This window comes from Elephas maximus, chromosome 22, assembly GCF_024166365.1.
Source record: "Elephas maximus indicus isolate mEleMax1 chromosome 22, mEleMax1 primary haplotype, whole genome shotgun sequence".
Lineage (NCBI taxonomy): Eukaryota > Metazoa > Chordata > Mammalia > Proboscidea > Elephantidae > Elephas > Elephas maximus.
Genome location: NC_064840.1, coordinates 49,599,526 through 49,620,189, shown reverse-complemented (window position 1 = coordinate 49,620,189; position 20,664 = coordinate 49,599,526). Strand labels below are relative to the sequence as shown.

The 20,664-nt window shown below is 37.1% G+C and overlaps 1 protein-coding gene across 1 annotated transcript in view; it reads left to right on the top strand.

Moving 5' to 3' along the window:
* Positions 1-20,664, top strand: part of ADAM7 (ADAM metallopeptidase domain 7) — an 89,588-nt gene that overhangs the window by 21,730 nt on the left and 47,194 nt on the right. The window contains exons 6-8 of the mRNA XM_049865495.1: positions 580-772; positions 2,072-2,125; positions 5,925-5,996. Of these exons, the coding sequence (XP_049721452.1) occupies positions 580-772; positions 2,072-2,125; positions 5,925-5,996 (319 nt within the window). The remainder of the gene's footprint in view (positions 1-579; positions 773-2,071; positions 2,126-5,924; positions 5,997-20,664) is intronic.

Sequence of the window (20,664 nt, the reverse complement as noted above, 5' to 3'; positions counted from 1 at the left end):
GTAGTCCCGAATCTTTTAAGGAATGAGGACTCCTTTAATGACAAAACTACCCCATAATAGTATTTTTACTTTCATATTTTTAGTCTACTATTAATGTATTCACAAATTACCTGTGAGAACTCTGGTGGCCACTGGGGGTCCACATCCACAGGTCAGGAATTACCATTCTACCTATTTTTCAAAGTAGAGATTTGGCTATCTAACTTCTAAAAATCCAGAGGAGTTGACTCTTAGAAAAAGTTACTAATGGCATCAAAGGCCACATGTCATCACATTCTTTACCACCGAGAGCACCGGCTACATGCTAGTGAAGCTTTGGCCTGGTGTTTTCCCTTTCTTTTTTGAAATAGCATTTTGTTGTGTTGTCGGTGAAAGTTTACACAGCAAATTAGGTCCCCATTTGCCAGTTTCTACAGGAGTTGTTCGGTGACATGAGTTACATTTTTCACAACGTTTCAACATTCTCAGTAGTTGTGTTCTGGTTGTTCTGTAGTTTCCCTTTCTTGAAAAGGAAAATCAATAAGAAAGGATGAAGTAGTTACAGATCTTGAATATAATTTGGATTCTCAATTTCCACAGGGGATTCTTCAGAATACATGACCAAAGGTACCTCATTGAACCAGTGAAATACACAGATGAGGGTGAACATTTGGTCTTCAAATATAACCCGAAGGTGCAGTATGCTGCCAATTACTCCTGTGCAGAGCTCAATTTTACCAGGAAAACTGTTCCAAGCACCGATACCAAATCAACAGAAAACCATGAAATGGAAGTGAGTGTTTTACATTTAAATCGTATTTCCCCAGGCAAAATACCTGTTATGTCTTTTATGGTCTGGAGAGACAGAATATAAGCCCAGCTAATGAAGTGTCCATGTTACTCTAAGTCTGACTCTTTATTTCTGAACCCTGAAAAGTCCATTTATTTTTTGTTTTTGTTATCTATGTAGAGAACATTCATTCTTACAGTAAATCTAAGTTTGGTCCACCAATATCAAGGAAAGGGGGCTTCTAAAATTCTACATACAGATTTACAGCTTTAAGGTCAAACTGGTTAGCAACAACAAGAAGTGAAATGTTCTGAAACCTGTTCTAGATATTGCCCTCCCTTCTATGTTCCTGGGAGTTGGTGGTGGTGATGATAAACCATGTTCCTCTTTTCATCAAGCCAAATGTTCTAACTTGGTAAAGAGAATTAATGGCAATAACAAATTGAATTTCTGGTGTGGTGGTTGCACATGAGAGCTCTCTGAGTTATGTTTTCTATGCAACTACTTCATTTCTCCTTAAATCCCCACCAGATGTTAGCCTGTAAGGTCCATGACTCTTCATCCTCCTCCCAATGGCACAGTCCATATTCAGGACAGTGTCTGAAACATACCAGATGCTTAATGTATGTTTGTCGAATGAATAGATCCATGACGGAATGATTACTTACTCCACAAAACAAAGACTTAATTCAAATCTTTGAGCAACATGCTTCTGATTTTTACTGAGAGAATATTAATCAATGCATGTACACTGAAAGCTAGAAACTTAAAGGAATTTCCTTGTGTTGGTGTTTTATAAAAATTAAAGGCCTATAATTTGCAACATTTCTACACGTTGTCTTGGAATTGAGACTATTGTAATTAGGAGTCGGGAGGAAGGGGAAGAAGTAGAAGTGATGCAGGCAACCCCATTAGTCAGTTCTATGTTTTAGCTCTCAGGTATAGAGAGCGGCTTTTAACATGAGCTTCTGTTTAACTTAGTAAAAGAACTAAATGCTAAAAACCATATTCACAATTATTTATTACCTTTATCTTACCTGAAAGATTAAACAAAGAAAGAATAGTCACAGATGGGATGTTACCTCAGGTTTATTAAAATCTGGTGTAAAAGACCCCATCTTTTAATAACATAGTGAGTCTTACTTGGATAAAGTCATAGAATTATTAGATATACTTTTGTATCTCACCTTCCTGTATCAATAACATTAATATTTCTTATTTTGAAACGGTATTTTTTTTTACTTAAACTGTTAAGATGATAAATGTTAATCATACTTCATTAAATTTTCCATAAATTTCCAGAGCACCCATAAAGAAAAACATATTGAACTGTTCATCGTTGCTGACTACAGCGTGGTGAGTTTTCAGATGAACATTTTGCTCTTCAGTCATCCTTAGGAAAATATAATTGTGATTCTAACAAAGAGGAACAGTATTCTAATGAGAGTTCCATCTAGGTTTCAGAGTTCTGTTTCTAGCTTCCCAAAACAGACTTATACAAGTGAGTATTGAATTCTTTCGTGTTATGGCAAATGAAGCTGAAACAGAATCCCCCTCCCCACTATGAACGTATAAAAGTTCTGAACAAAATATAAAAATTGAAAATATGTTAACAATGTACAGATGAGGTCAAATGAAAACAAAAAATTTCCACGTGCTAAGAATGAAGGAGAAAAGTCCTGTCAGAATGCAAGTAAAATTCTTAAAACTTGGTGGCCCACAATATATAGATTTCAGATATAGTACTTGGGAGTTGGGAGATTAAACTTCCTTAAGAACAAAAAATGGGACCTCAAGGCTCCACAAGGCTGAGATTTGGAAATAAGTCCTCTGCACGATGCCCAGAGCCAAAAAGGACTGCCCCAACCCTGAAAAAGGAGCTAGAAATTTCTGCCCACTAAAACTGCAAATGAGAAAGGAAATTTTCTGTCTGCCTGTAACCAGGGACAGGAAACATGTTACACATGGGAAAACAAAAAATCCTCAGCTCGTGCAATGCAAAGATGTGAGGCATGATCTTAAATATTTTTTGTGATGCAGAAATGCCAAGCAAAACTTTCAGCATAAAAACCTGGGAAACTGCTGCTGCTGTTGTTGTTGTTAGTTGCCATCAAGTCTAACTACTCTGACTCATGGGCATCCCATAATAACAAAACAAAACATTGCCTGGCCCTGTGTAATTTTCATAATCGGTATGTCTGTGTCCATTGTTGTGGCTATTGGGTCAACCCATTAAAAAAAAAAAAAAAAAAAGCCCTACAAACACTTTAACAATCCAAGATAAGACAAGGCACATAAGCAAGAGTCATACTGAAAAGGAGAATGTTGTTGTCAGTTCCAACTTGTAGTAACACTACAACAGAATGAAATACTGTCCAGTCCTAAGCCATCTTCAGAACCATTGCTGTATTTTAGCCCATTGTTGCAGCCACTGTGTCAATTCATCCTGTTGAGGGCTCTTCTCTTTTTCACTGACCCTCTACTTTATCAAGCATGATGTCCTTCTGGAAATCATCTACCATATTTTTTACACAAAGCACACCATCTGCATTTGTTTGTCAGCTGTGCCCTCTCCTATGAGGTATTTTCATAGGTGCTGCTATGCCTGTTTTTTTTTTTTTTTTTTTTTTTACATGTGGCTATGAAGAAAGATGAGCATTGCACACTTGCAAGGGTGCCTTGCAGGGGGAGGGTGCAGCTGGCAAACAAATTCAGAAGGTACACATTACTTGGGTAAAAAAATGGTAATGATATTTCAGATTGTTCTCTAAAATACAATTACATATTTCAAATTATTGAAAATTTAAAGATGAATAGAAATTACAATAAAAGAGCAAGAAAAACTGGAAAATGGACAGGTATACTTGAAAAATACCTACTTTACTATTTATAAAAGAAAAAAGTACATACACATGTTTATTAAGGATATGTATCTTTAAAAGATTCAGACATAATATTAGACACATAAAAAGAAAGAATTAGTGAATTGGAGAATGGAGGAGTTGGGAAAGTCACCATATAAGGGCCACAGACAAAAGAAGATTTGGGAACTATGGAAGGAAGATAAAAGACATGAGATGCAGAACAAAAAAAATCCATAATGAGAGAAAGTAGGTGATTGGATGAGGAATAAAAACTGAGAGACAAATACTGAGAATTTTCCAGGAATTGTTGTTAGTTGCTGTCAAGCTGATTTTGAGTCATGATGACCCCATGTGTGCGGAGTAGAACTGCTCCACAGGGCTTTTGAGGCTGTAATTTTTTGGAAGCAGATGGCCCGACCTGTCTTCCAAGACAACTCTAGGTGGGTTCGAATTCCCAAACTTTCAGCTACTAGTCAAATGCTTAACCATTTGCACTACCAAATGGAGCAATGTTTTTCAGAAATTAAAGGATGATAAATAAACAAAACATAACATTGTAAAACACTTTCAGAATATCAAAGATAAAAACTAAAAATAAGCCTAAACAAAGAGATTAAGCAAGAATATTAAAGGCATTGGGAGAAAGAAATCATACTTAAAGAGTTTTTATGGCATTTAGAATTCTGGAGGAATGTAGATACACTAATAATTTTAAACTTATTAAACCAAGTATGATTGTTAAAATATTTATTGTTACCAATAAAAAGGTAGTTATTAAAATGTATATTTCTCACAAGAATAAAGGGGAGTATAAGGGAATAAAGAGAACAAGACTAGTCCAATGGAAAGCAAGAAATGTAATGACTACATTCATCTGTTAGAAGACAGGAATTCTCAAACAGGATATAAAAAGTGTTTGCACGACAAAGTTTATTCTGGTAATATGATTATACTTTGCTTTAACATTAATAATTTTTAAAAATCATATGATCATCTCAAACATCTCTCTGTCTATGTATAATATATAATTTTAATAAAATTGAACACTCATTCCTGATAAAAGCCCTTAACAAAAAAATAGAAGAAAATAAAGGATAGTTACTAAAATGCTAATCTATATAAACATTAAACTTCTGATAAAATGTTACAAGCTTTCACTCTAAAACTGGAAATCAGATGCACACATTCATTGTCAACATGTTTTCTTTCAACATTTTTATTGGAATTGCTAGATCTATGTGCATTGAAAAGAAAGATGCTACACTGTTGCACATTTACAAATAAGACAAGCTACAATTAACCTATCAAAAACAATTTTGAAAAAGGAAATTAGTAAATTCTGAACATAAGAAAAATAGAAAGGCTTACATTAGTATGTTTATGTGAACATGTTAATTAACTCAAAAAAATAATTAGAGAAGGTTTTCATAATAGCAAAGGCCAAGAAGAGGTCATCAAATTTAGTATTTTACCCAAACCAGGTAAATGTTTGTTTGGTGTGATTTTAGGTGCTTTAAACTGGACTTAAAACCCACTGCCATCAAGTTGATGGAGTGGTAACTAGAGGACGCTTGCTAGATTCAGAAAAGGCATGCTTAATTTTTTTTTTTCCAATGAAGAAAGAAGGTTGATCAGTTGCATTTATCTCTATAGGATACCTTTTAATATCATAATATTATCAAGTCTAAATTTTTAATGCTGAGAACAAGGTCCTGACAGCACAAAAAGGAAATCTAGTTTGAGAAGAGAAAAAGACAACAGAGACTGGAGCAGCCTTCTAAGAGAGAAGGGCGAGCCACGGTTTTCTGACCCTTTCCATCAGATCTCTGACTCCAGGTATTTTCCTGGTTATAGGTTCCTTAGTTTTTGATCACCACGGAAACAGGAGAGTGGATGAAATTGCTGTTCTTTTCAATATAATGATTGTTGAGGGGCACTGTTAAGTTTTGTTTCATCAAAGTGATAAAAATGGACTCTAAAGAACACTTATCAATTGGTTTAATAAATCGATGTAACGTAACGTAAAAGAAGGAAAAACAAGGTTAGAAAAAAAACCTAAACTAGTGTTAACCTTGTCTTTAGAAACTGCTGTATGTAGTTATTTTTTTTATCAGAGATTTATCTCTGCATAAATTTCCCAGCCGTTAAGCTAACAAGAAGGACACCTGTTTCTTCATTATGCCAATGAATTTTTTCTTTTGAAATATCTCATACTGGATGAAATATTATCTTGGGCTTTTATTCCATTCCTATCATTAATGAATTTTTTTATCTGATGTTTATATTTCTAGTATCACAGGAATAGTCATCCTCATGATAAACTAAGGAACCGAATTTTGGGAATGGTCAATTTTGTCAATATGGTAAGTTTTATAGAGTTTGAATCAAGCAAAAAATACAAATGGAAAGAAACTTTTAGGATAGATTTCTACTGGAGTTTTGTGGTAACTTTGATATGGAGGCAGCCCAAACAACAAAAATTCACCAGAAACTAAGTAGCAAAAATTTCCTGAAATATTCATAGCAACAAATGAACCACAGCTCTGAAATTTTTGGTTTTCTAAGTAAATGCCATTAATATTTAAATAAGCTTAAAATATTGATCTCTAATAACAAAATTTATTTTAAAAATGTACAAGGAATTTGAACACCAATCATATAAAAACCAAATGCCATTACTTTAGGTCACTTCTTCACAGCCTTGCATAACAAAAATATTTTCAAGCTATACTTTTGCACAGCATTCAAGGTATACGTTTCAGAAAAATACACTAAAATGATTAATTTGGCTAATGCAGAATAAACTGAAATACTTTTAAAGAACAATATTGTGAATTGTATACATCTTTTTTATGCTGACTCCGAAGACACCCCAGCTCCATTACTATGATAAAGAAGCACCTAGAAGAATATGTTATAAGGAATGGCCTCTCTAGGTCAGTGGTTATCCATTTACCAGTTGAAGGACGTTTGATCTGTTTCTAGCTTTTGACTATTATTAATAAAATTGCTTTAAACTTTGAAGCAATGTGCAAACAAAACTACTTTAAACATTTGAAGCAATGTGCAAAGTGTATGTACAAATTTCACTTATTTTGTGTAAACACATAAGAAGTGGGATTGCTGGGTTATATGGTAAATTAGCTGGTTCTCATGAATTTTGATATATTTTGTGTTACTTTTCATTCAGTTAAAAAATATTTCTAATGTTCCCTGTGACTTCCTCTTTGATTCATCTGTAATACATAAGGTGTTATTTAATTTACTAATACTTGGGGACTTTTCATATATATTTATGTTGTTGATTTTTAATTTTAATTCTATTAACATTAGAGAGTATAGTTTGTTTTATTTAAATTCTTTTATATTTGTTAAGGCTTGTTTTATGGCCCAGAATATGATCTATCATGGTGAATGTCCATGCATACTTGGGGAAAAAAAAAATGAGTATTTCACTATGATGGAGTGTTCTACGAATGTCAATTGTGTCAAATTGGTTGACAGTGATTTTCAGGACCTCTATCGACGGCACTAGGGTTATAGTTTTACTTGAAACTCTGGTGGCATAGTGGTTAAGTGCTACAGCTGCTAACCAAAAGATCAGCAGTTCAAATCCACCAGGTACTCCTTGGAAACTCTATTGGGCAGTTCTACCCTGTTCTTTAAGTTCGTTATGAGTTGGAATCGACTCGATAGCAATGGGTTTGTTTTCAGTGGGTTATAGTCTTACTGGCTTTTTGGCTACGTGTTCTTACAGTTCCTGAGAGAAGAATGTTGAAGTATCCAATTATAACTCTGGATTTGTCTGTTTCTCCTTTCGGTGCTGTTAGTTTCTACTTTATGTATTTTGAAGCTCTGTTGTTAGGTGAAAATATATTCATGTTGATATGTCTTCTTGATGAAGTGACACTTTATCATTGTGTAACATTCTTCTTGACCTGTGGAAATATTCTTTGTTCTAAAGTCTACGTTGTCTGATATTAATACAGCCACTTCAGTTTTCATTTCATTAGTATTTGCTTACTCATTAATTTTTAATTTATTTATGTCTTTATATTAAAAACGCATTTCTTATAGACAGCATTTTTTTTCTTTGCCCAATCTGATGATCTCTGTCCTTTAATTGGTGTTTTCAGGTGACTTAAATTTAATATAATTACCGATATGGTTGGATTAAAATCTGTCATTTTGCTGTTTTCTACTTGATCTATAAATTATTTGTTTATTTTATCCTTTGTTCTGCCTGCTTTAGGATTGTGTACTTTTTGTGATCCATTTTATCTCCAGCATTGTATTTTTACTTATACTTCTTTTAAAAAGACCTTTAGTGGCTACTGGTGGGTTTACAATATAAAACACAGTCTACCTTCAAATAATATTATATCACTAAACATCTAGCCAAAGAATTTAATAATAATATGTACTCCAATATGTCCCATCCACTCTATCTTCAAGAGCAAGTACAAATTGTACTGTTTTTGTTATAGACAGTCAATTATCTTTTAGAGCAACTAATAATTAGCAGTACAACCTTGAGTATATACCACCTGAATTTAGAGATCATTTCAAGAATAGATTTGACTCATTGAACACTACTGACTGAAGACCAGACGAATTGTGGGGTATCATCAAGGACATCATACATGAAGAAAGCAAGAGGTCATTTAAAAGACAGGGAAGAAAGAAAAGACCAAAATGGATGTCAGAAGAGAATTGGAAACTTTCTCTTGAAGATAGATAGAGTAGCTAAAGTGAACAGAAGAAATGATGAAGTAAAAGGGCTGAACGGAAGATTTCTAAGGGCAGCTTGAGAAGACAAAGTAAAGTATTATAATGAAATGTGCAAAGACCTAGAGTTAGAAAACCAAAAAGGAAGAACATGTTTGGCATTTCTCAAGCTGAAAGAACTAAAGAAAAAATTGAAGCCTCGAGTTGTTCTATAGAAGGCTCTATAGACAAAATATTTTATGACACAGGAAGCATCAAAAGAAGATGGAAGGAATACACAGAGTCGCTGTGAGTGAATGTTTCTCAATGATCATGCTCCTACCCATTGGTAAAAAACAAAGAAAAAGTTGCCATCAAGTTGATTCCAACTCATGACAACTCCGATTGTGCAGACTAGAACTCTTCCCTAGAGTTTTCTTAGCTGTGATCTTTAAGAAGCAGATCGCCAGGCCTTTCTTCTATGGCATCTCTGGGTGGGATAGAACCACCAGCCCTTCAGTTAGTAGTTAAGCACTTAACCATTTGTGCCAACCAGGGACTCCTCACTCATTGCTAGGAGATTTCTAATGGTCTGGGCCTAGGACAGTTTCTTGCCCCACCCCCAGGGTAGAAGGTTTTTCTTTTTTCCCTTCCTTCAGCCACAATTTGTCTTCTCTTGAGTCCTGGGAGTAGGGGGAAAAATCTCCTGTTTTCCCCCAGCAGCTTAAAGGTTTTGTTTTTCAGGAGAGAAGGATCTGGGTAGGCTCTGATTTTTCTATGGCAGCAGCTGCTCCCACCCTTCAGACATACACCTCCAAGGGAGGGTATCTCTAGTCTCCTAGTCTGCCCACTTTTGTTCTTGTGATTATCCCGAAGGAGATCCATGAAAAGTCTGTGCATGGTGCCTGGGTTGAAACCACTTGTATCTGTGTCTCCCAGGGGAGCTCTATATTCTCATTGTAGCCCACAGTTAGCCTTTACCAAATCCTTGAAAATGTTTGGTGAATTCTCCATATCTGGTTGTATGGGGCTTGTCATGGATAGAATTATGTCACCCCAAAAATGTGTGTATTAACTTGGTTAGACCATGATTCCCAGTATTCTGTGGTTGTCCTCCATTTTGTGATTGTGATTTTATGTTAAATAGGATTAGGGTGGAATTGTAACACCCTTACCAGGGCACATCCCTAATCCAATGTAAACGGAGTTTCCCTGGGATGTGGCCTGCATCATCTTTTATCTCTCAAGAGATAAAAGGAAAGGGAAGCTAGCAGAAAGGGGGAGTACCTCATACTACCAAGAAAGCAGTGCCAGGAGCAGAATATGTCCTTTGACCCAGGGTTCCTGCATGGAGAAGCTCCTAGTCCAGTGGAAGATTGATGGCAAAGACCTTCCTTCAGAGCCGACAGAGAAAGGTTTCTGCTGGAGCTGATGCCCTGAATTTGAACTTCTAGCTACTAAAAAAAACTACTAGACTGTGAGAAAATTAATTTCTCTTGGTTAAAGCCATCCACTTGTGGTATTTCTGTTATAGCAGCACTAGGTGACTAAAACAAGGCTCATCATCTTTTTCTTTATTTTATGATTTAGGGGAAAGTTTATATAGCAAATTAATTTTTCTTTAAAACGGATAATACACAAATTGTTTTGTGTCATTGGTTGCCAACCCCGTGATGTGCCTTTTCTTCTCTACCCCAGATTCCCTGTTTCGATTCATACAGTTTTTCTCTTCCTTCCTGCCTTCTTGTCTTTGCTTTTGGGCTGCTGTGCCTATTAGACTTGTATACATAATTGAACTATGAAGCACGTCCCTTGTATGTGTTAATGTGTTATTTTTGGCCCTATAGACCTGCCTAATCTTTGGCTGAAGGGATGACCTCAGGAGTGATTTCAATACTGAATTAAAAGGGTGTCCTAGGGGCCATACACTCAGGGCTTCTCTAGTCTCTGTCAGACCAGCAAGCCTGTTTTTTAATTTGAATTTTATTCTACGTTTTTCTCCTGCTCTTTACAGGACCCTCTACTGGGTCTGGGTGGGATTGTGATCCCTGTCAGAGCAGTTGGTGATGGTACCTGGGCACCATCTAGTTGTTCTGAGCTCAGTCAGGTAGAGGTTGTGGTAATTGTGGCCCATTAGTCCTTTGGACTAATCTTTCCTTTCTGTCTTTGGTCTTCTTGATTGTCCATTGCTCCAGCTGGGATGGGGCCAGTAGATGTATCTTAGACGGCCACTCACAGGCTTTTAATACCCCACTGGCTACTCACCACGGTCGGAGGTAGAACATTTTCTTACAGATTATGTTATGTCAATTTAGCTAGATGTCCCCTGAGATCATGGTCTCCAGCATAAGCCCAGTACTTTGGTCTCTCAGGGTATGTGGATGTGTCTGTAAAGCTTCTAAGACTTTGTCCTAGTCCTAGTCAAGTTGTGCTGACTTCCTCTGTATTGTGTATTGTCTTATCCAGCACCTAAGCTACCACTTATCTACTACCTAGTTGGTGGTTTTCCCTCACTCTCCTCCCCTCCCTCATAACCATCAAAGATTGTTTCTTTTTGTGTGTAAACCTTGAGTTTTTTTAATAGTGGTTTCATACAGTATTTGTCATTTTGTGATTGACTTATTTCACTCAGCATAATGCCTTCCAGATGCATCCATATCATGAGATGTTTCACAGGTTCATCACTATTCTTTACCGTTGCCTGGTATTCCATTGTGTGTTTGTACCATGATTTCTTTATCCACTCATCTATTGATGGGCACTTAGATTGTTTCCATCTTTTTTGTTATTGTGAATAATGCTGCAATGAACATGGGTGTGCATATGTCTATTCGTATGATGGGTCTTATTTCTCTAGGATATATTCCTAAGAGTGGGATTGCTGGATTGTATGGTATTTCTATTTCTAGCTTTTTAAGGAAGTGCCATATTATTTTCCAAAATGGTCAAACCATTTTGTATTCCCACTAGCAGTGCATAAGAGTTCCAATCTCTTTGTAGCCTCTCCAACATTAATTTTCTGTTTTTTTTTTTTTTTTCTGATTCATGCAAGTGATGTTGGGTATCTCATTGTAGTTTTGATTTGCATTTCTCTAATGGCTAGTGGTCACCAGCTTTTCCTCATGGGTCTGTTAGCCTCTGAATGTCTTCTTTGGTGAAGTGTCTATTTATAGCCTTTGCCCATTTTTTAATTGAATTATTTGTGTTTTTATTGTAGAGGTGGCGGATTTTCCTATAAATTTTAGAGATTATACTTGTGTCGGATATGCCATAGCCAAAAATTTTTCCCCAGTCTGTAAGTTCTTTTTTTGCTCTTTTGGTGAAGTCTTTTCTTGAGCCCAAGTGTTTAATTTTCAGAAGATCCCATTATCTAGTTTATCTTCTGGTGTTGTTATTGTTATTTATGGATTGTATGCTGTTTATACTGTATATTATGGCCCTTACTGTTGACCCTATTTTTTTGTCCCTGAGCTTTAATAGTTTTTGGCTTTATATTTAGTTCTTTAATCCATTTTTAATGAGTTTTTGTGTATGGTGTGAGGTATGGGTCCTGTTTCATTTTTTTTACAGATGGACATCCAACCTTGCCATCACCATTTGTTAAAAAGACTGTCATTTCCCCATTTAATGGACTTTGGACCTTTGTTGAAGGTCAGGTGACCGTAGGTGGATGGATTTACATTTGGGTTCTCGATTCTGTTCCATTGGTCGATGTGTCTTTCTTGTATCAGTACCAGCTTGCTTTGACTACCATAGCTGTATAGTAGGTTCTGAGGTCAGGTAGTACAAAGACTCCTACTATATTCTTTTTCTTCAATAACGGTTTACTTATCCAGGACCTCTTTCCTTTTCATATAAAGTTAATGATTAGTTTTTCCACCTCTTTAAAGAATGCTGTTGGTATTTGGATTGGGATTAGATTATATTTGTAGATTGCTTTGGTTAGAAATGACATTTTCACAAAGTTGAGTCTACCTATCCATGAGCTTTTTTTTTTTTCATCCATGAGCTTTATAGGTTTTTTTTTTTCCCCTTTATGTAGATGTCTTTTGGTTTCTTGCAGTAGTGTTTTGTAGTTTTCTTTGTATAGGTCTTTTATGTCCCTGTTTAGATTTATTCCTAAGTATTTTATTCTTTTAGGGGCTATTATAAGTGGTGTTTCTTTCCTGATTTCCTTTTCATATTTCTCTTTATTGGTGTATAGGAATCCGACTGATTTTTGTATGTTTATCATGTAGCCTGCTACTCTGCTGAATCTATTAGTTCCAGTAGTTTTCCTCTGGAATCTTTTAGGTTCTCTATGTATAGGCTCATATCATCTGCGAACAGGGATACTTTTACTTCTTCCTTACCAATTTGGATGTCCTTATTTCTTTTTCTTGCCTTATTCCTCTAGCTAGGACTTACAGCACAATGTTAAATAGGAGTGGTGACAAAAGGGCATCCTTGTCTTGTTCCAGCACTAAAGAGGAATGCGTTCAGCATATCCCCATTGAAAATGATGTTGGCTGTTGGTTTTGTATAGATGTCCTTTGTTATGGTGAGGAATTTTCCTTATATTTCTATCTTATTGAGAGTTTTTACCCAGGAATGAGAGATGGATTTTATTGAATGCCTTTTCCGCATCTATTGAGATGATCATGTGTTTTTTTATTTATGTGGTGGATTACATTGATTGATTTTCTAATGCTGAGCCATCCTTGCATACCTGTTATGAATCCCGCTTGGTCGTGTATATTATTTTTTTGATATAATGCTGAATTCTATTGGCTAGAATTTTGATAAGAATTTTTGCTTCTATATTTATGAGAGATATTTGTCTGTAATTTTCTTTTTTGTCAAGTCTTTCCTTGGTTTTTGTATCAGGGTTCTGCTGGTTTAATAGAATGAACTTGTAAGTATCCCTTCCTCTTCTGTTCTGAAATAGTTTGAGTAGTCTAGTGCAAGCTCATCTCTGAGTTTTCGGTAGAATTCCCCAGTGAAGCCACCTGGCCAAGACTTTTTTTAGGTAGTATTTTATTCCCTTTTCAATGTCGTCTGTTGTCACGGGTTTGTTCAGATTTTCTACCTCAGTTTGTGTTAATTTAAGTAGATATAATTTAAGTAGATAGTTTCTAGAAATTAGTCAATTTCCTCTAGGTTTTCAAATTTGTTGGAATACAGTTTTTCGTAGTACTTTGTTACGATTGTTTTTTATTTCAGATGGGACTGTTGTAATGTCTCCCATTTCATTTCTTTTTTGGTTTATTTATGTCCTCTCATGTTTTACTTTTGTTGGCTTGGCCAATGGTTTGTCAATTTTGTTGATCTTTTCAAAGAACCAGCTTTTGGTTTTGTTGATTCTTTCTGTTGTTTTTCTATTCTCTTTTTCATTTCTTTCTGCTCTGATCTTTATTATTTCACTTCTTCTGGTGGCTGTGGGCTTCTTTTGCTGTTCTTTTTCTTTTTTGACTTGTAGGGCTAATGTTTTGATTTGGTCCCTTTCTTCTTTTTTTGATGTATATACCTATTGCTATAAATTAAACTCAGAACACTGCCTTTGCTGTGTCCCAAAGGTTTTCGTATGATGTGTTTTCCTTCTAGTTTGATTCTAGGAATTTTTTTATTTCATCTTTGAATTCTTCTATTACCCAGTGGTTTTTAAGCAAGGTGTTATTCAGTTTTCATGTTTTTTTACTTTTTTCCTTGCCTTTCCTGTTATTAATTTCTACTTTGATGGCATTGTTATCACAGATGTTTTAGATTATCTCATTGTTTTGGATTTTGTTGAGAGTTGCTTTGTGGCCTAAGATGTGGTCTATTCTGGAGAATGTTCCATGTGTGTTGGAAAAGAATGTCTATTTTGCTGCTGTTGGGTGAAGTGTACTATATATGTCTATGAGGTCAAGATGGTTGATTGTGGCCTTAAGATCTTCCATGTCTTTGTTTAGTTTCTTTCTAGATGTTCTGTCCTTTACCGAGAGTGGTGTGTTGAAGCCTCCTACTATTATTGTGGAACTGTCAATTTCTCTTTTCAATACAATTACAGTTTGTTTTATGTATTTTGGAGCCCTGTTGTTAGGTGCATAGATTTTTATTATGGTTATGTCTTCATGGTGAATTGTCTGTTTAGTCATTATATAATGTCCTTTTTTGTGTTTTATGATAGATTTTGCCTTAAAGTCTATTTTAGCTGAGATTAGCTTTGCCGTCCTGCTCCTTTTTGCTTGGTATTTGCTTGATATATATTTCTTTTCATCCTTTGATTTTTTTTGATATATTTTTATGTGTTCATGTCTAAGGTGTGTCTCTTGTAGACAGCATATTGATGGATCATTTTTTTTTTAATCGTTCTGTCACTGTCTCTTTATGAGTACATTTAGACAGCACTGGGTTTTTAGGCCATTTACATTCAGTGTGACTATCAATAGGTGTGAGTTTATTGCTGTCATTTTGCAGTGCTTTTTTTTTTTTTTTGCAATGCTGACATTTTCTTTGTTCCTCTTACTCTCCTGTGCTGAGTTCCTTTCGTTTGTGAAATTTCATTTTGTTTCTTTCATTCTTGTAGATTTTGTGTTTACTGAGACTTTATATTTTTCTTCTTCTATATTTTGATGAGTAGGTTCATTAACTGTCTTTGTGGTTACCTTGAAATTTACTGTTGTTTTCCTAAGATTGAATCAGTTTTTTTTTTCACTTGATACTGCTTTGACTTCCTCTCCATTTGAAAGTTGTTTATCTATACCATGTATTCCCCCCTTTATTGCTGTGATATTGTCATTTATAGATTGACATCTCTAGCTCCCTGTTTTGAATCTGTTAGTTTTGTTTTATCCTTGAGAGTTCATTACCTGGGTCGGTATTTGGCTGATACGTACCTGTGTCCTAGATTCAGGTTATTGTCTGATGTTGTTCTTTAACTAAAGGACTCCCTTTAATAATTTTTGTAAGTTTGGTTTGGTTTTTACAAATTTGCCTAATTTCTGTTTATCTGAAATGTCCCAATTTTGCCATCAAATGTAAGAGAGAGTTTTGCCAGATATATTAATCTTGGTTGGCATTTTTTTTTTTCTTTCAAGGTTTTATATATATCCTCCTATTGTCTCTTGCCTGCATGGTTTCTGCCGGATAATCAGGGCTTAGCCTTATTGCTTCCCCTTTGAACGTGACTTTATAGTTTTTCTAAAGCTGCTTTCAGAAGCCTGTCTTTTTCTTTGATTTTGGCTAGTGTGATTATGATATGTCTTGGTGACTTTCTTTTGGGGCCTATCCTATGTGAGGTTCCCTGAGCTTCTTGGATGGTCAGCTTTTCACCTTTTGCTCTTCATTGTATCCCACATAGTTCTTAGGTTTTCTTCATTCTTTTCTCTGATTTTGCCTCAAAGTGATAGCCATTGATTTGACTTCAATTTCACTGATTCTGTCTTCCATTGTTTCAAATTTGCTCCTAAAAGCTTCTACTGCATTGTCCGTTCTGAAATTTTGTTGTTTATCTTTTGGATTTCTAATGCTGGCTTTTTGTTTGTTTGTTTTTGTTTTTTAATGATTTCTAATTGTTTATTTTGACTTTTTTTCTTGTATTATTTTCTTGAATTCTCCTATTGCTTTGTCTGTGTTTTCCTCAATTTTGTCTGTTTTGGTTGGTTTTGTCTGTTTTTATCCATAATTTTGTTTGCATTTTCCTTGATCTCTTTCCTAATTGCTTAGAGAACCCTGAATATTAGGCTTTTAAATACCCTATCATCAGGTAGTTCAGTGGCTTTTCTTCTGCTGGAAGTTCAACTGGTGCTTTACTCTGGTCACTTACTGGAGCCATATTGTCCTTTTTTGTTTTTATGTTTTGATATTGTCTGCTGTCTCTGAAACATTCAGGTATGGTTTTCTTTATTTATTGATTGTAGGTTTGTTTGTTTCATCCTACCTTTTTTGTTTGTTTGTTTATATCTGGGCGGGTGGGCCAGGCATGCTTTGTGGCTTGTTCATCTATGAGCACGATAGTTCTCACTACTTTGCCCTGGTGTGCAGGGCCAGTTGCTCAGCTATGGTGTAGCAGGGAAGGTCCAAGAGAAAGGGAAGGGGCAAAGATGGGTCATTTGTTTGCAGTGTGAATCAGGCTGGGGGTGGGAGTGGGGTCTCTGCAATCTGGGAGGGGGAGTCCCGAGCCAGTAGGGAAGGTCCTGGGGTCTGGGCCAGGTCCCCTCAGGCTGAGGTGGGCAGTGGGGAGGGGCCTGGAGCCAACAGGAAGGGGCCTGGGGTCCAGGTTGGATTCCCTCATTGCTGTGGCAGGTGGTGAGAGGGGTCCAGAGCTGATAAGAAGGGGCCTAATGGCCAAGCAGGGTCCCCTGAGGCAACATTAGGTGGCAGAAAGGGTTTGGAGGGAAGGGGTCTGGGTTTCAGGTCTAGTTCCCTGGGGGCCACAGCAGGTGGCAGGAGGGGTCCGGAGCTGGAGGGAAGGGTCCTGGGTTCTGGCTCAGGTCTCCTTGGGACCACTGGCAGTGGCAGAAAGGGTTCAGAGCCCATAGGAAAGGAGATGGAGTGTGGACCAGATCTGCTGGTTACTGTGGCAAGAAGTGGGAGGGGTCCAGAACAGGCAGAAGGGGTCAAGGCTCCGGGCCTGGTCCCATGGTTGCTATGGCAAGTGGCAGGAGAGATCCATAGCCAGTGGAAGGGGTCTGGGGTCTGGGCTGGGTCCCTTTGGGGCTACCTGTAGTGGGATGGAGAAGAGAAGTAGGAGGGGATGTGAAAGCAGGGGCAGAGGGGCTAGATGGAAGAAGAGCAGTAGGGTGGTTTTATATTCTGGGTCCAAGCAATCAGGGTTGCTGTGATGGGGTGGTTATAGCCACTGTTCACCAGAGGGGTGAGAGTTGTAGGAGTGTACTCCTGTGGTTATCAGGTGAGAGACTCTGGGCTTCTTGAGCTGCAACCAGCAAACGGGATCTTACTTAGTCCTGGGTGTGTCCGAGCCATAGCTCTATCTCCGGTTGGAAATTCCATGGAGGTGCCTTTCTGCTTGCAGGGTTGTTGGCTATATTCCAAGATGGCAATGCTGAGTCATGCTGTTTGATCAGGAGCCTCCACTCCATATCTCTATTCTTTTCCCATTTCCTGTCGGTTTCTTCTTTTCCTCAGTGACTTCCAATCTAATAATTTAACCCTTCATTTATCTCTTCACTATAGGGTTGCTATGGGTCAAAATCGGTTTGACAGCAACAGGTTTGGTTTTTTGTTGTTATTTAAGGGTCAGGGTTCTAGGATTGATGTCTCTATTTGTTTTACTTGGTCTTTGTTGCGGCAAGATGGCTTAGTGTGTCCGAATAATCCACTGTCTTGGCTCTGACTCCACATCATCTTTTTCTCATGCTCCTCCACAGGTGAACTGGTGCCCTAATACCAACCCTCACTGAAGGAGACTGTCCTTCCTTAGCTTTCATGCTACTTGGTTGCCCTGTGACCTCAGCTTTCCAATGATTTCAAGAAAAAATATGATTTTGTAGATTTTCTGGCTACATCTTAGACAGGGAAGAACTCCCAACTGTCCAAATCTATGTTAATAGAAATTCAAAATCTTTCCTGATTTTTTCTAATTCCTAGGAATAGTGTGGAGTAGAGTGATTATATCTTACAGTCACATCTGTTTTCTCCCATTTCTTGTCACTTGCAATTGCTTCTTTATCACTACACTGGCATTGACCCAAATATGAGACCCAATCCCTTCTCCTTGGTTTCCCATCTGCATAGTAAACATGAATACAAAATTGCTACACTTTTACTCAAGATTTGTCTTTCATTGAGAGTTCACATAGTACTCCATATCACATACAATTTAAAGTCACATTGTCTAAAAGTTCTTTGGACCTTCCTATCATATTGCTTCTTACTTGCCTTTTATCTTCCACAGAGCCCAACTCGTACTTACATCATTTCACTGTATCCTCTCTTGTTTTTACTGTCGTTATCTCTTCATTCCTTTTATCTCAGAAATTCCGAAGCTCTTTCCCTACTATGAAGAGTTAAATCAGCCTTCTACACTCTTCCAAATACATATATCGAAACTCATCCAAGCATTCAGCAGATACAACGTGACTTTCATTTTATAGGACATATTCTTACTAGAAGAGAACTTAATCATAGGATGAAAACTATTTTCTCTCCTTGTACTTATATCCAGTTTTATGGGCTTTAAGCCCATCCATGATTTTTGGGGGGGTGGGGGTCCATGAACCCAGGTTAAAACAAACCTTCCTCAGCAGGACATGATTCATCAGTTTTATCCCGTGATAAAAATCAAGACCAACAGGACTGAAGAGGGACATCACATTCCCAGTGTGAATTTGAGACCATGATTTGACTAAGGACCAGGTCTAACTTCACCAGAGTTTCCAAGAAGTTTAGCTCTCATAATTCTAAAATGACCTTACTGAATTGTCATGTTGATACATGAAATTCAGTATATTCATATTCTGAAGATTAAGAAAAGTAGAAAGTTAACACAGGGTTATTGTATAAGATAATTATGTGAACATTAAACCTATTAATAACCACTTAACATTTTCTATTAATGTTGTCTGTTCTTAATTCAGATATTCATATTTTATCATTCATTCTTTATTTCAGCCTACTTTGTACTGGCTGTTACAGAATATAAATCAATATAAGATATTGTCACTTGTCTGAAAATCCTCCTAATAATTGCTTAAACTCTCTATTCTTTTGTCCTGGCATCAAAGTATCTATCAACTTGGTGTTTACAGAAGCAGATGGGAATAGGAGCGAGAAGGATTATGGACTACAGCTATTTCTGCCTGCTTTAAACAATCCCCAGTAAGGTTTCTTGGACAACAAAGTAGTTCTCAAAATCAAACTTGGAGAACAACCATGCCAGTTAAGCTAAATTTTTTGAAAACCTTTCTAATTTTCCACAAAACCAACTCATGACCCAAAGCAGAGAGATGAATAAAGACCATTCATTCCATTGTGTACCAGTGTTAATAAACTCATGTGACTATTATAATGGAGAGATTTAATAGTTCTTTTTTTTCTTAATTAACTTTTATTGAGCTTCAAGTGAACGTTTACAAATCAAGTCAGACCGTCACATATAAGTTTATATACACCTTACTCCGTACTCCCACTTGCTCTCCCCCTAATGAGTCAACCCTTCCAGTCTCTCCTTTCGTGACAATTTTGCCAGCTTCCAACTCTCTCTATCCTCCCATCCCCCCTCCAGACAGGAGATGCCAACACAGTCTCAAGTGACCACTTGATATAATTAGCTCACTCTTCATCAGCATCTCTTTCCTACCCACTGTCCAGTCCCTTTCATGTCTGATGAGTTGTCTTCGGGGATGGTTCCTGTCCTGTGCCAACAGAAGGTTTGGGGACCATGACCGCCGGGATTCCTCTAGTCTCAGTCAGACCATTAAGTATGGTCTTTTTATGCGAATTTGGGGTCTGCATCCCACTGATCTCCTGCTCCCTCAGGGGTTCTCTGTTGTGCTCCCTGTCAGGGCAGTCGTCGATTGTGGCCGGGCACCAACTAGTTCTTCTGGTCTCAGGATGATGTAGGTCTCTGGTTCATGTGGCCCTTTCTGTCTCTTGGGCTCTTAGTTGTCGTGTGACCTTGGTGTTCTTCATTCTCCTTTGATCCAGGTGGGTTGAGACCAATTGATGCATCTTAGATGGCCACTTGTTAGCATTTAAGACCCTAAACGCCACATTTCAAAGTGGGATGCAGAATGTTTTCATAATAGAATTATTTTGCCCATTGACTTAGAAGTCCCCTTAAACCATGGTCCCCAAACCCCCGCCCTTGCTCCGCTGACCTTTGAAGCATTCATTTTAACCCGGAAACTTCTTTGCTTTTGGTCTAGTCCAGTTGAGCTGACCTTCCATGTGTTGAGTATTGTCCTTCCCTTCACCTAAAGCAGTTCTTATCTACTAATTAAGCAGTAAAAAACCCTCTCCCACCCTCCCTCCCTCCCCCCCTCATAACCACAAAAGTATGTGTTCTTCTCAGTTTATTCTATTTCTCAAGATCTTATAATAGTGATCTTATACAATATTTGTCCTTTTGCCTCTGAATAATTTCGCTCAGCACAATGCCTTCCAGGTTCCTCCATGTTATGAAATGTTTCAGAGATTCGTCACTGTTCTTTATCAATGCGTAGTATTCCATTGTGTGAATATACCACAATTTATTTACCCATTTATCTGTAGATGGACACCTTGGTTGCTTCCAGCTTTTTGCTATTGTAAACAGAGCTGCAATAAACATGGGTGTGCATATATCTGTTTGTGTGAAGGCTCTTGTTTCTCTAGCGTATATTCCGAGGAGTGGGATTTCTG